The sequence below is a fragment of the Chaetodon auriga genome, chromosome 19 (genome assembly GCF_051107435.1).
Source record: "Chaetodon auriga isolate fChaAug3 chromosome 19, fChaAug3.hap1, whole genome shotgun sequence".
Taxonomy (NCBI): Eukaryota; Metazoa; Chordata; class Actinopteri; order Chaetodontiformes; family Chaetodontidae; genus Chaetodon; species Chaetodon auriga.
This window is the reverse complement of record NC_135092.1, coordinates 20,449,942-20,464,491: the sequence shown is the minus strand read 5'-3', so window position 1 is coordinate 20,464,491 and position 14,550 is coordinate 20,449,942. Positions and strand designations below refer to the sequence as shown.

The window sequence follows — 14,550 nt, the reverse complement described above, 5'->3', positions numbered from 1 at the left end:
AACACCTCATACAAGACAGAGAGCTTTAATTATCAAGGTATATCACTCGAACAGTTTAACTGTCAATAAAAAAAGCACGTTTACTTACATTTCTCACAGTCCCAAAGAGCTCTTATGACTTTGAAAAAGTGCAGCTGCATTACCTTTTGAATTTCTAATAAACACAACAGGCGTTCATTTTTCATTTGAACTTTTCTCTTGGAATTTCAAGAATCGAGCATCCTCCACCAAAAAAGGTTCAACTACTGATCCGTAAACATTGACATCCATTTATGGAATTATTTAAATTTTTTAAAAACAATTCAATTACCCTTCCAATACTGTAAGACATTGTAGTGCAAGAACATCACCAGCTGCTGTTCTTAAGATGGACTAAGCACTCTCACATGCTGAACCTGGTCACAGGATCCTCCTCATCAACTTGTGAAGGGATGTGAACGTGACTCCTCTTGTCTAAACTGGCCATTTAATTCAGACACAAACAGCACAGTACAAGGACCACACATTTCATTTTTTCCAGATAAGACTTTCATTAATGTATCACAGTCAACTTGTTCTTCATTAGCAGGTGATAAACAAACGAGCCAACAGTCTGTGCTTATGCTTTACCCTTTGCTTTCTTCTGCAGCCGGGTCCTTGTGGGCTCAGTGAGGACTAAGGGCTCCTGGATGACCATGGCGGGGTATTTCCTCCCCAACAGTTCAACCTCCACCTTCTGGCCCACAGAGCTCAGCTCCAGAGGTAGGTAGGCGAACGCCAGACTCTGCTGGGTGCTGTAGCTGTATGCACCTGATGTCGTGTTGCCGACGACCTGATGAGAAACATAAGGGAATATCAGGGACGCTGGCTGACTGAGACGAACCACAAAGTAACCAAATAAAACTGGATATGATCACAGAACAGCATCACTGAAGCTTTTCGCTGGCGCTAACCTTGCCGTTGTGCCACACTGTCTCATTGCCTTCGGGGTCAATGTCGTCTGTATCCAGAGTGATGTAGGAAAGTTTCCTCTTCAGGCCCTTGGCTTTGATCTCCTGAAGGGCTGCTTTGCCAATAAAGTCGGCAGGCTGGACAAACACAGATGCAATCTGTTTATTCAGAACTTAAATCATGGAAACTGGGATAGTTAATGAATGTTTAAAACTGGTGGATGCTTACTAGAGTTGCAATGCAAACTGATTATTTGTCAAGTTTTACATTAATTAGCAAGTATTTTGATAATAACTTAATAGATTCCAGCTCCTTAAATGTGATTTTTTTTCTGGTGTCTTTACTCCTCTATGACACTATACTGAATATCTTTGGGTTATGGACAAAACAAGACATTCAAGGACGTTATGTTGGGCTTTTGGGAAATGCTGATGCTGAACATTTTTCATCATTTTCTGACATTTTATACCAAACAACTAAACGATTAACCTAGAAAATAATTGATAGATTCATTGACAATAAAAACAATCGCTAGTTGCAGCCCTAATGGTTACCTTGTTCAATTTGATGAAATAATCCAGTCCAGCCTCCAGAGGATTGGTGTCGCAGTTCATCTGTAAAGGTTGACAAGTTGATCTCATCAGTAAAAAGTCTCTGTAATCTGTGTGATTTAAAGGAACCCTTCAACATTAATTGTGTCAATAGTTAGATCAGTAGATCATTACCGCTGTCGTGTCTTTATGGACTATGAAGCTACAGTCAGCAGCTGGTTAGCTTAGCATAAAGACTGGAGAAAGCTCTGTCCAAAAGGTAACAAAATCTGCCTTCCAGCACCTTTAAATCTCATTTAACTACGTATGTGTGTGTACCTCAGCTCCCCAGCCTCTAAATCCCTTCTCCAGCCTGAGGGAAGACATGGCGTAGGTGCCAAAATTGTCAATGCCTTCATCTTTTCCTGCTTCCATCAAGGCCTTGTACACAGCCGCCATGTCCTTCTGGTCGATGTACAGCTCCCAGCCGAGCTCACCTAAACACACATGCATACACAGTATCACCAGACGGTATGATGGGATACACTCAGCACTGAAACAGAGCACAGTCATATGTATGACAGTAACTGCACAACCATCATGAGTGCATGCATGTGATATGATCCATCTTTAGTAAAAATAAAGCATCTGTTCATTAAATACATCTACAACAAGTAAACATAATAATCTGTGTATAATAATGTGTGAAAAGAAGAGAATAGACGCAAAATTATTCAAAAACACATGGCCTAAAATTTATATCAAAAGATGAACAGTAACTATCATTTACATGTGTGGTGAAATGAATCTGTCTCACTCTGTCGTTGAACAGTTGTACCACGTGGCTTAACACCCATTCACACCAAGCCTCTTGGATGACAGGTGAAACGCCTTCTACAACCTTCAAGCAAGTCTAGTTGCCTTGTAATGTACTTACAAGTACCATGGATTCATAAAGCAGCAGCGACCACTGCCCTACTGTGAAATGTAGTTAAACTAGTAACTACCACCAAACACTGACCAACATGACATACTGAATTGTATTAAACCAGTACAATAGTGAATGCACTAAGGGCATGTAAATCACAGAAGTTTAAATACTGCAGCAGAAGACACCTATTCAAATGCAGCATTCAGCACAGGAGGCTTTCATGTACCAACAAAACCAGCTGAGCTCGTGTTGCAGGTTCTAAGTTTGGGGCCGGTAACCACCCATCCTTCAGCTTCAGTTTTGAAGTGAGACCTGCTTTGCTTCGGCCCTCAAAGCAGTTTGAAGTAAAATGATGAGCGCACATATAATGTCATAACTTAGCCTGAGAGTTTCCCAGTTCTTGTGGAGACAAGTCCATCTAGTTAATCCACTGGTTCTTCACTTCCTTCAATGGTGAGAGTAAGATGAAGACTTTTGTGTTCTTGCAGTCAACAACTGAGAAACAAGCGTGCGATTTCACTTAATAATATCTGTCTAGCTTCAAGATACCGACATTTTTACTATCAGACTGTGTTCGACAAAAGAACTTTTGAAAGCAAAGAGGGTGAACAGTAACAAAGTGTGCGGTACCTGTGTAGGAGATCCTGATGGCCCGGACAGAAATGCCAGCCAGCCGGATGGACTTGCAGTGAAGAAATTTGAATGTGGCATCACTCAGATCCTCATCTGTCAGTTTCTGAAGAACTTTGCGGGAGTTTGGTCCCGCAATGCCCAACACGCCTATATCTTCTGTTACGTTGCTGATGTCCACATTATATCCACCATCTGCAGCTTCTGCCTCTATCCACCTGAATTCAGATCCACAGAGAAAAACAAACAAAAAAGGAGATTTTAGTATTGTATAATTATAGCATCTCTGGTGGGGATATACAGCAAGGCAGCAACAAAGACATGAAAGACGAAGACAACAAAGAAACATTGTTAGACCTCAAGGATTCACACAATGCCACGTGGTGAATAACACAGAATGGAAACATAAGTTTTGTTTGTTTACAAGAAAACTCTGCGAGGCACTAACTTCTTTCTCACACTTAATATTTCAATATCTCAGCTGGCGTGTCACAAACGTGCAACCTGCAGTTTTCTCCCTTCACCATTACAGGGAGCAATACACCATGAAATTGTCCTTGCCTCCTTAATGCTGTATTATGGAAAGCTGGTTACAGTGAGGGAATAGAGATGAATGTTTTCATGGACTGCCTCCTGATTGGAGCAAATGGAGGATCGTAGTTTTAACAGCTGCTGAGAGGTTTCAGGTTAAATGGCCTGTGAGAGTATTCAGCATAGCTTGAGGCTGAGGGTGTGCGACTGAGAACTGAACTGAGAAGAAACATTGTGAGCTTTTAAAAAGATATGATGAATATTTACGTTTGGTTGCTTATTTACACATCCAGCTTTAGTCACTGTCACTCTTTTAGCTCTGTTTTTGGTTTCAACCAACTCCTGAAGGAAGCATCTGGCTTTTTGGCTGCTAAAAGCTCCACTATGTTCGCCAGATCATTCTCTGTGTCTGTCTGCTGTTGGGTGCCAGCTGTTGCCTGCCTGATTGACTTGAATGAGTTCAAACATGCGAATAGCTTGATGCATTTCACCTGAGGTCATGACCCTCTGACCCTGAGCCTGTGATGAGCAAGAACTCTCCCGGTGCCAGCTGGGTGATGGTGACCTCAGCAAAGACTTTTCCAGTGGGTGTCAACATGTGGCTGATATTAGTCAAGCCCACCTGAAAACAAGTGAAACCTTGAAGAGAGGCAATGTAGTCATTTCTAGGCACTGAACTACTTTTCCAAGAAAGTGGTGTGAGTTGTGTCACAGTCCTGTAATGTATGAGTCTACACTGGATTTCCATGATGCACAATTGCCATTTCACACATTTACAGCTAAAGCAGGCAAACAATTCACACTGATGTTAATGAAGTGTACATGGGTTCTACCTTGGGCATGGTGTTAGCAAACAGGCGGTCCAGCAGCTTTTCTGAGTCCTTCCCCTTCACTATGAACTTGCCAAAAGGTGTCAGGTCGATCACTCCCACCTTCTCCATCACCAGCTTGCACTCTCTGCCAACTGGTCTGAACCAGTTGGTACGTCGAAAACTGGGTCTAAGCACAGCACAGAATCAATTATCACTTTATATTGGGGTTTGTTATTCTAATGAAAAACTTTTCCTCCCCCAACTTTTTTCCCCCAGCCCTCTTTTATTGGCTTCATTGCGTAATGACTTAATAATTTAACAACTTTAATAATACTGTAGCATATTAACAAGACTTTTAAAACATTTATTTATTTTGTTAGTTTTTCAGAACTGTACTGTCTTTCTGGCAATATGCAATCCCCTCTATATGCAGGCTGACTCCTCTAGTTTCTGTGTCCGACAATGGGGAGCTTTTTTTGGTTTCACATGCCATCTGACTGAAAGAAAGTCACACCACAGCATTATGCCTGTGGCTATGAGCTAAGTATGCTGTTACTGTGAAGGCTAGCTGGATTCCACACTTTGATTTTGGCAAGACTCCAAACACTCGCTGGATTATCTCAAGAAATCTATGACAGTGTGGTTTTTAAGTAATGTCATGGTGCATACTAAGAGACTCCAATCCTGCACATGGTGAAATAGTGCCCAGTGCAGTTATTGATAGTTGTCTGCAGGTGTTGTGGAACGTTAGCAGCTGTCGTCTTCTCTCACTGTGGTGTCTAAATATCTAAAGGGTTCTCTTGTGCTGCTACTTAGAGTTAGAGGAACTGTTAAATGATATGTGGTTAATTCGTCTGAAAGGGTTGGCAGGGAGCTCTCTGTGAGAACATGTGGTTGTGATCTAGTGCATACCTCCCACTCCATGCAAGAATATTGTGTCCTCAAACATTTTTTGGCATGCACATTCCATCAGACACAATCAGAGCTTCTCTCTTTCTTTTTGGAATGTACAGTATGTGAATGTAATGAGCAGTTCCGTCAGCTGGATGCCTTACTTGTATCCAACGTCATCTCCAGGTTTGTAGAACCAGTGAGGTTGTTCCCACCCAGCGTGAAAGCCCATAGATCCTTTGTCCTTCAGCAGCTCATAAACACCACTTTTCCGGCAGGTTGGTCGACCGGCAAATCGCTCCTCCTTGGGGTAACCAACTGCAGCATGAGAGAGGAAGAGACCAAAGAGAGTTTTGTGACAGTAAAAAAAGAGAAGGCTTTGTCCATTGAATGTGCGATTGTCTTGTGTTCTTCTTACCCACATTGTTGAAGCCATAGGATTCTCTAGCTTTGGCACACATGAAAGGCACATCTGTCCATTTGCCATAGCGGTTGGGGTCGCATTCAACCAGGTCATAAGGAGGTTCTCCATTCCTGATCCAGTCACTCAGGAATTTACCCATACCGCCAGCATGGATGACCCCATACCTGAAAATAGTCCACGTTTTCAACATTATGAATCAGTCATCTTGCCTCTGATCAAATGTAGAAAATATCATCGAAGGTGTCAACTAATCTCCATCCCCATCACATACCCAAAGCCAATGGCAACCCAGTAGTTGCGAACTCCTTGGTGTGGTCCAACCATGGGCAGGAGGTCAGGGGTGTATGTGATTGGTCCAGACACAATGTTGATGATGTCAGCTTTCTTTAGCACAGGAACCATTTCCATGGCCATCTCAACATGCTCCATTATCCTGTCAAGGTCCGACTCAAACAGCTCCTTACCGAAACCTGCAGCCGTCACACAGATGGACAGAAACATAATGTGTAAACTACAAGAGCAAAACCATGGAGAAAGCTGCCCTGTCAAAGATCTTCATCCATGACAGACAGACCTGGAGGCACTCCATCTCTGACCCAGGAGTCCTGCAGCTTCATCTTCTCCATCTTTTCATACGGGCCAAACAGCAAGCCATCTCTTTCCTGACGCAGGTAGTAGGAGCCCTCCAGGTCCCTGATGACAGCCAGCTCCTTCTTCAGAGTCTTCACCTCTGGTACCGTTGCTGTCACCACATACTGGTGATGCACCGGAATGGTGGGGTGTTCAAACCCAATCATTTTGCCGACCTCCCGTGCCCAGAAACCTTAAAACCAGCAGAGATGGTATTAATCAAATAACAGGGAAAAGTCTTCACTCTCATTAGTGTCCATATACTAGTGATGGATTTCAATGAAATGTTTTAATTCAAATTTACCAAATGACCAAATTGGTTCTCTCTGGGCGATGTTCATAAATTCATGTCACTGTACAAAGTCATCCAGAATTGACTTTTTGAAAAAGTGAAAGCCCTGTTACATATTCAGCTAAAGAAACAGTGGCCTGCTGTGGAGGAAAACAACACAAATGACAGCAGTGAGAGCTACACATCAAGTATGCTATTTTGATTCTGTAAGTGGGACAGTCAACAAAGATCAATGTGGACCTTGTGCCAACTCAGCTATTTTGACCCGGTGTGTGAGGTCAGAGCCTGCTAGAGCAATGAGACCTGCTGATCTCTGCTGCTATCTTCAGCCATGTGTTGCAAGAGTGACTGACAAACACTGTTCTGCAAATTCAACTTACATTTAAATAAATCCCCAGTTGAAATCCATTAAATGTCTAATAGTGTAAATTTGTTTCATTGCTAGCAAGGCTGCAATCTATTAACATTCCAACGTCTATTTATATTCTGCATGTGCTACACATGTGAACTTTAATTTATGTTGAGGGATGGGGTGGGGTTGCATACACAAACCTCCAGATAAGGTCCCAGGCAGGTCAGGCAGGAGCTGGGCTGCAGAGCAGCATGTTTACCAGATGCCCGCACACAGGGCCGATTTACTGGTTTACCCAGGAACACTGATGAATGCTGTCAACAAGCTCACATAAATAAAGCAACCTTTGAGTCCTGCTATCTCCATCTCCATCACCGGCTGACCATACTGTCAAACCATATTTATTCTCTGTTTATGATTCTTGACTTATAGTAATCAGGACAACATTTGTTCCGAAGAACACAGGCTAAAGCAGTGATGGTGTACCAAGTCCAGGGACTGCAAACTACATTGCATAAAAAAATGTTAGACAACATCCGGTTGGAACCAGGAGGCTAAATCATATTGTTTTATAGGATTGTGGGTTCGAAAAAGTGTAGTTTGATCTTCACACAATGGTCAAAATATCACCTTCCTCCTCCTGGTCACAAAGCTGATACGCAGAAACCAATCCCATGGGGTGACATTCCACAGATCATGACCTTTGACCTTAATTTAGGCTCTCAATGGTTAGGAAGGCTATTGAGAAGAGGGAGATACAGCCCACGCTCCTCATGATGCCATAGTTTGAGTTTCAACAGTCAACAGATTTTGTGAAAAATCAGATGTTGGCTGGATAAAAGCAGCTGTTAAGGTTCTGGACGAGGCTCTGTGGGGGCAGCAGCAGAGAATGGGAAAGATGAAGAATGTAAAAGAACAAAAGCAAGAGCAGAGAGAGTGTTTAACCAAAGATGGCTGGTGTTATGCAAGTTCAACACAACAGCCACTTATGGAGGTGGGTTTTAAACAACAGCTTGAGCACAATGCATCAAAAAAAGACTGAGGCTGTTGTTTGCTTCCTTGCTCTGTGGGATATTCAGGGATGAGGCTTAAAGCTAGCTGCTTTCCTATGGGAGTTACTCCTGAAGCCTCCAAGAAAGCAGCATCTGTTGTTAATCTTTAAATCACAAAAACAAACTTCACATACAAAAGGGAAACGCAGTGACCATGACTGTACAAGTATGTGGTTAAACCTGCAAAAGCCTATATTTACCCACTGCAAAATGGTATATCTGACCCAAAAATGCTGTGGGACAACAATTCATTGAAACACACACAGATGGGATATCCATGAGTCTGACATTTCAGTCCCTGCATATAACAAGGAGCGAAATGCTGCGAAGTGTGTCAGGAGGAGTGTATGTGCTGCTGCTTCAAGATTGGGTGAAATCTGAACTGCTGGCCTGTTTGGATTGGCTGTCGGACACAGTGAAGGCAAAATGCCAATGGGCCCCCAACATATCTGGCTTCAACCGGAGTACAGAATGTGCAAATTCAGGGAGGAAATATGGAGCAAGAGGTTGTGAACGAGTTGTAGAAAATTTGTCTGAAATGTCTTTATGATGCTGTTTGTGAGCGTACCAGAACTCTTTAAGGAACAAAGTTTTCTTTGCACTGCAGCGACTGTCAAAGCACTACTTTAAACACGCACATCAGCTTCCTGATCCATGAAGTTTACAGAATCTTTAGGGCCAAACTGCAGTTGTTATCTCATTTGCGGTTTGTTTGTTAGTTCATTTTAACCTGACTGTTGCTGCAGAGAACAAGTGACTAAGGAAAAATATGCGCGACCTATGTTTTGCTATATGTTACAAAATCTCCTCGACAGACAAAGAGATTGCAGCAAATTCCTGAACGTTGCCAGATAAACAAGCAACATCAGCAGGGACGAAAGAAGTCTTTGCCAACAAAATCCTCCCAGAACTGGTACGACCCAGTTCAAGCCAAATGCTTGTTTCCCTGAACTCTGCAAGCAGTGGTCTGTGTGGGCAAAGGTCTGCTGCTAAAGTGTCCACAGATAGCAGGATTTATAGAGCAGTGACAACAGGATGTGTCTGCAAGGTGTCTTCATCAGCAGTTTTATGATAAGCACTGCACAAGACTTAAGCACAACTAAAAATACCACCTGAAAGGACATCCAAGTAAAGAACTATTAAAAGTATAAAACCAGAGCACACTTTGATGCACAAAAAGAAATTATCTTAAATTAATTTCACCAACGATCAAAGCAGAAACATCCTTCCATATTTCTCAAAGACATCTCCTGTTATCTCTGTTTTATGAGCATTTGGAATATGCATATTCAATTACAAACCTGTTGCATTGACAATGCGATTGGCACGGATGGTTCCTTGAGGAGTCTGGACATCCCATTTGCCATCGGAGGTTGGGTTGAGGGCAGTGACCGGGGCTGGGTTGTAGATTTGGGCACCGTACATACGAGCACCAGCAGCCAGAGCCATAGTCAGAGAGTAAGGGTCAATGTGACCGTCTCCTGGGGTGTACAGACCTGCCAACACCTGAAAATACAGAGAAACCTTCATATAACAACAAATATTCATCATCATTTACACCGAGCTGCTGATTCTTGACCTACTTCCGGATTCGCTTGTTTCAGTTGACTTAATGGCGCTTTCTCTAGGGAGCCTGAATGAATAATTGTGAATGTGGTAGTATATTTCATGGAAATCTTCCCATTAGATTTGGATAGTTTTTGTGCACAAAGGATAGTCTTGGCTTTGTGGTACTGTTAAACAAAAGAACAGGGCATAATCTTCTGGGGACCATGAATGTTCATTGCAAGAATTGTGACAAGCTGCTTACTATTTGATGATTTTAAGAGGTTTTTGTACGTGAAAGGTTTACATTTTGGTCAGAGGGTGATGCAAGAGCAAAAATCCCTGCAAAATCTCTCTGTTCTCATGAATGAAAGATTTACGATGTGCGAGTAAACTTCATAGAAATCTTCCCTTTACATCAGAACAATTCTGGTGCACAAATGATCATTTCGGCCTCATGGTGGTGCGAGACAAAAGGACGTCTATTTAAGGAAATCTGACCTGCAGTTGTGAAGCTATCATGTGCTGGACCAAACTGACTGACCAGTCAACCAACACACCAACACTGGACGGACTGACTGACACCATCCTTAAAGTTAACTGCCTGGATTACTTTTTAGCAGCTAATGTTTGACAGAAATATGCTGCCCTACCTGTTTTTTATACTGATGTGCTGCCTGAAGCATCAAATGAAGAAATGACAGCAAATTGAATGTTCAAACGTTAATTATGTCTTTATTTTGTCATTTTTGGGGTCTCGCTGCTTTGTTCTGCCTGTGGTATAAGTCTTCTCATCTGCATATAAGCGAATTTCCCAAAATGTCGAACAAATGTGGGAACAGACAAAGACCTACCTACCATCCTCTCTGGTGGATGATCATTATTGACTGTTCAATCGGGGACTTTTTTACCACCAATCATTAATTCAGAGGAACCACGTTTTCTATAAGAATATAGAAGAATTTGTCTAAGTTTACCATGTTCATACAGACCTTGTCTATATTGAGAAAAGGGAAAAGCTCGTTGACTTTCTCCGGTCCGATTAAGTACTGTTCCGTCACATGCCAGTGTGTGCGGGTCATCTGGTACTTCATCTCATCCACCCGAGCTGGTGTTGAAGCAATACGAACACTGCCGGGCTGATGAAAGCCCACTGCCTGCAGAGACCGACAAAGCCAATGACATATGACCACAGAAACCCAGAAACACAGTTCAAAGTTACGAAAGACGAGCGAAGCGCCTCACCTGTCCCGTTTCAGCCTCCAGCGTCTCGTATAATTTAATGCTGTCATAGTGGACTTTCTTCAGGTTGATGCCTGGATGGTAATATGTTGTCAAACCAGCCTGAAATACAAAACAAACACTTAACCATGATGGATGTTGTCCATTAATGCAGCTTTGAGTTGGAGTCGACTCCAAGTCAAAGCTGCATTTACAGATTTTTGGGGGCAGCGGAAAAAAACTGCAATCACATCACTGATATCTGACACCTTTTAAAGTTGGTGTGGCTGATGTGTTAGCAAACAGCTGCTTGTTTACATCTCCAGCAGACACGGAGTACCATTATAATTCAATGTGTTTGTGTCCACCTCATGAATGTAAATCTGATATTAACTCTCCTTTGACTCTGTTTTGGGCTCTACCTACTCCTCAAACAAACGTCTGGCTTTTAAGCTGCTAAATGCTTCACTGTGTTCACTCGTTAGTCCTAACTTTGCCTGTCTGGTTGTAGATTGGAAAGTCAGTTTTGAGACCTTTTTTTGCTGGAAAAAAAACCCCTGTTGTGTGTGGAAAACAACTCTAATGAAAACAGTAAAGCCAAAACAAAAAGCTGAAAGCTGCTAAAATGCTCCGAAGAGCTGAGGCCAGCTGCACAGTCAGGTGATAATTCTTTGTAAGCTTGTCACTATGAGCGACCCCTTTCACATTACACAGTCATTGTCACCCCTGTTAATATAAAGATATTGATTATAGCAGCTTTAATACCCTTTCCAGTCATTTTAATGGAACTCAAACAAAAGAGCAAACAAACAAAAAACACATAGTAGCTTTTACTTCTGTCCTGCACTACAAAGAGCATGGCTGTGTGCTTATTCTCCCCTTATCTGTGGGTTTCCTCCAGGTGTTTCAGTTCCTTCCCACAGCCAATAAACATGCATCTGAAGTGTAATCCAGAGTGTAACCTGCCTCTCACCCAGTGCATGCTGGAATAGGCTCCACTGACGGTAACTGAATCTTATTCAGTTACCGTCAGTGGAGCCTCTCTGACATGTCAGATGTGTATTAATAGCATCAAGACCTCAAGACCTCAAATGCATTGAAAACTTGTAACAGCTGCCCACCCTGCATGCGATGCTTCTTCTGAATGACACAAACAGAAATGGCTGTGAACACCTTTACTAAAGCAGGCTGTCGAGGAAGACCCTCTCCAGTCTTCTGCTTTGAATTTCACAGTAGGATTTGAGGCTACGTGGTCGGCTGGATCAGCCTTTGACAGTAAAAAAAATGTCTGATTGAAATCCTATTTTTTCTTGTAATTATCAAGAAAATTTTAGAAAAACAAAAACAAAAAACAATGTTTCAGAACTGTCTGGAAAAGAGAGATGATTGATGATGAGATTGGCAAATAAATTTATGAAAATGAAAATGACTTTTAGCTGCAGTTGTGAGTGATAGCAAAGTGAATATATTTGGGTTTTGGACTGTTAGTTGGACAAAACAAAGAATTTGATGACACAACTTTGTACTAAATTGTGAATGACATTTTCTGACGTTTTATAGCCCAAACGATTAATCCAGAACAAAACGGCAGACTAACTGAACTAAAGGGCGATGTGTTAAAAAATCTGTTGGTGCAGAGATATCATGTGGCACAGATGACCTGGGTCTTCCACTGAAAGCTTACTTTGCCGTTTGCTACCTTTGTTCACCTTCATATTCACTGAATTCACGAACACAGGGACCCTTCAGACCAGCAGGGTCTTTCTGCCATTAAAAAGCAGACTTTGACAGACGTACAGCGTGCCAGGTGGATCCGGCCGTCAGGTCGGATTTCTCCAGCAGCACCACATCCTTCATGCCACCTTTGGCCAGGTGATACGCCAAGCTGACCCCGACACATCCTCCACCAATGACGACAGTCTCTGCTGTGTCCTTCCACCTCTTTCCCAACGCTGAGGCTGCATCGCTGAAGGGCGGAAGAGAAGGAAATACAGGTGAGGAGAGACAACGCGCACGAGCGCACCTCAGCGGCCTGTTCACAATGTGAAACCGCTGTCACACCTCCAACCAGATGACATGCTGAAGTCACCATGTTGATCGTGTGTGACTTGATGCAGAAGCACCTTAACTGCTGACTCGAAGTGCAAACCGTTCCGCGTGAAGTCTCGTTGCATGAATCAAACATCTGCCCAGCTTCACGCGCATTGAGCGTAAGTTGTCGCTGGTTTACACCGTCAGTTGTGACGACTTGCCGAAGCAAAGTGTGTTTGATGAGACTTCCAGCGAACATGAGTGTTCCCTCTGAGTGCAGCTGAACTGTCTCACCTCTCCTCAGCGTGTTTTCTTGCAGTGCAGCAGATCGTCCGCAGAGGAAGCCGCGCAATCCTTCGACACGCAGCCAAATCTCTCCGCAACTGAATGTTGATTACGTTTAATATCCGCGACATGATTGAGGTAATACTTAAAAAGTCTAAACTACCTATATATGCAGCTCAACGCATGACCACCCCCTCTCACTGGACCCCTGCACTGCCTCGTGTAGTTACAAATATCCCACTTTTCCTCTTGGCACGCCCACAGGTCGAGAACCAAGTCGGGACGAAACTTTGCGCAGATGAGCCCTCAGCCGAGTTAACACTGTGTGTGCCAAAGCCCAAATGTAGGTCACACAGCCCAGGAAGGAACATCTGTGACTGATCCCACTTCACTGAAGTGGTGATCACCTTTAATTTTTCTTGTTTTTAACGAAAAATCATATTTTGTTGTTGAACTACTAACCCTGGCAGTGGAGTAAAAAGTTTCCCCCTGAAATATGACGTAGAAGTATATTAAGTCTACAAGTAAACAAGAAATACTCAAGTACCAGTATCCTAAAATTCTACAGTATCTGAGTGACTGTGCTTAGTTACTTTCCAACGGCCTGCATGAGCAGGTTCCATGTTCAAAACATTCATCTTCATCAGGTGTGTTAGCATGCTAGCATTTGCTAATTAGCACTAAACACAAATCACAGCTGAGGCTGATGGGATGTTAGTTGGACTTCTAAATTTTGATCTGATGAAGGCGTTCAAGAAAAGTAAAAGGTCCATTGTGTAAGATTCAGAGGGATCTATTGACAGAACTGGAATAGAATATTCATAAGAGTGTTTTAGTTTGTGTAGAATCACCTGAAAAAAAGCCAGATGCCATTAAATCCTACACAGCTGAAGGGATCTTCAAACACAGTTCATCCTGTTGGGAACATGGACGTCTGTACCAAATGTAATAGGACTCCATCCACTAGCTGTTGAGACCTTTCATGCAAATGTCAACTTCATGGCGGCGCAAGAGGAAAAGTCTGAGGATCAATAAAGTCAGTAGGATTTATCCTGAGGGCACCATGATTATCTGAGCCAAATTTCATGTCAGTGCATCGGGTAGTTGTTGAGATGCTTCACTCTGGCCATTGCAAAAATACACATTTCTTAGTGTTTTTTAATGAAACAGATCATAACAACAGTGCAGACACTGATGCAACGCTGCACACTGCACTCATTTTTTGTGTCTGGATCATAACTTGTGTAAAATATAAACAACAGTCTAAGGATCTGACCTGTCAGATCCGGTCTGAGCAGTCCACACAGACCCATTTATCACCGGTGGTCCTTGAGCTTTTTATTGCAACACAGCCTTCAACCCACCTGGAACAGCTGCAGCAGGTTTGAACTGGACGTTTATCTTCAGAGCCGGTTTATACAAACACTCGAATGAAGAGAAACAAATGTGCTTCTGAACGGATT

At 42.7% G+C, this 14,550-nt stretch overlaps 1 protein-coding gene across 2 annotated transcripts; it reads right to left on the bottom strand.

Moving 5' to 3' along the window:
- Positions 1-8: 8 nt before the first annotated feature.
- dmgdh (dimethylglycine dehydrogenase) lies at positions 9-13,336 on the bottom strand. 2 transcript variants are annotated; one of them, XM_076757235.1, is made up of 16 exons: positions 13,097-13,336; positions 12,569-12,737; positions 10,796-10,894; positions 10,543-10,707; positions 9,307-9,511; positions 6,254-6,502; positions 5,951-6,149; positions 5,674-5,843; positions 5,420-5,573; positions 4,386-4,551; positions 4,044-4,174; positions 3,022-3,239; positions 1,800-1,957; positions 1,485-1,544; positions 933-1,067; positions 9-811 (listed from the first exon to the last, which is right to left on the bottom strand). In XM_076757235.1, the coding sequence occupies exons 1-16, from the start codon at positions 13,216-13,218 to the stop codon at positions 599-601; spliced, it is 2,613 nt and encodes an 870-aa protein (XP_076613350.1). In that variant the 5' UTR covers positions 13,219-13,336; the 3' UTR covers positions 9-598. The 2 variants fall into 2 exon arrangements, with proteins under 2 accessions (XP_076613350.1, XP_076613351.1); XM_076757236.1 differs by lacking the exon at positions 13,097-13,336 and adding an exon at positions 12,895-13,058.
- Between the last annotated feature and the right edge of the window lie 1,214 nt (positions 13,337-14,550).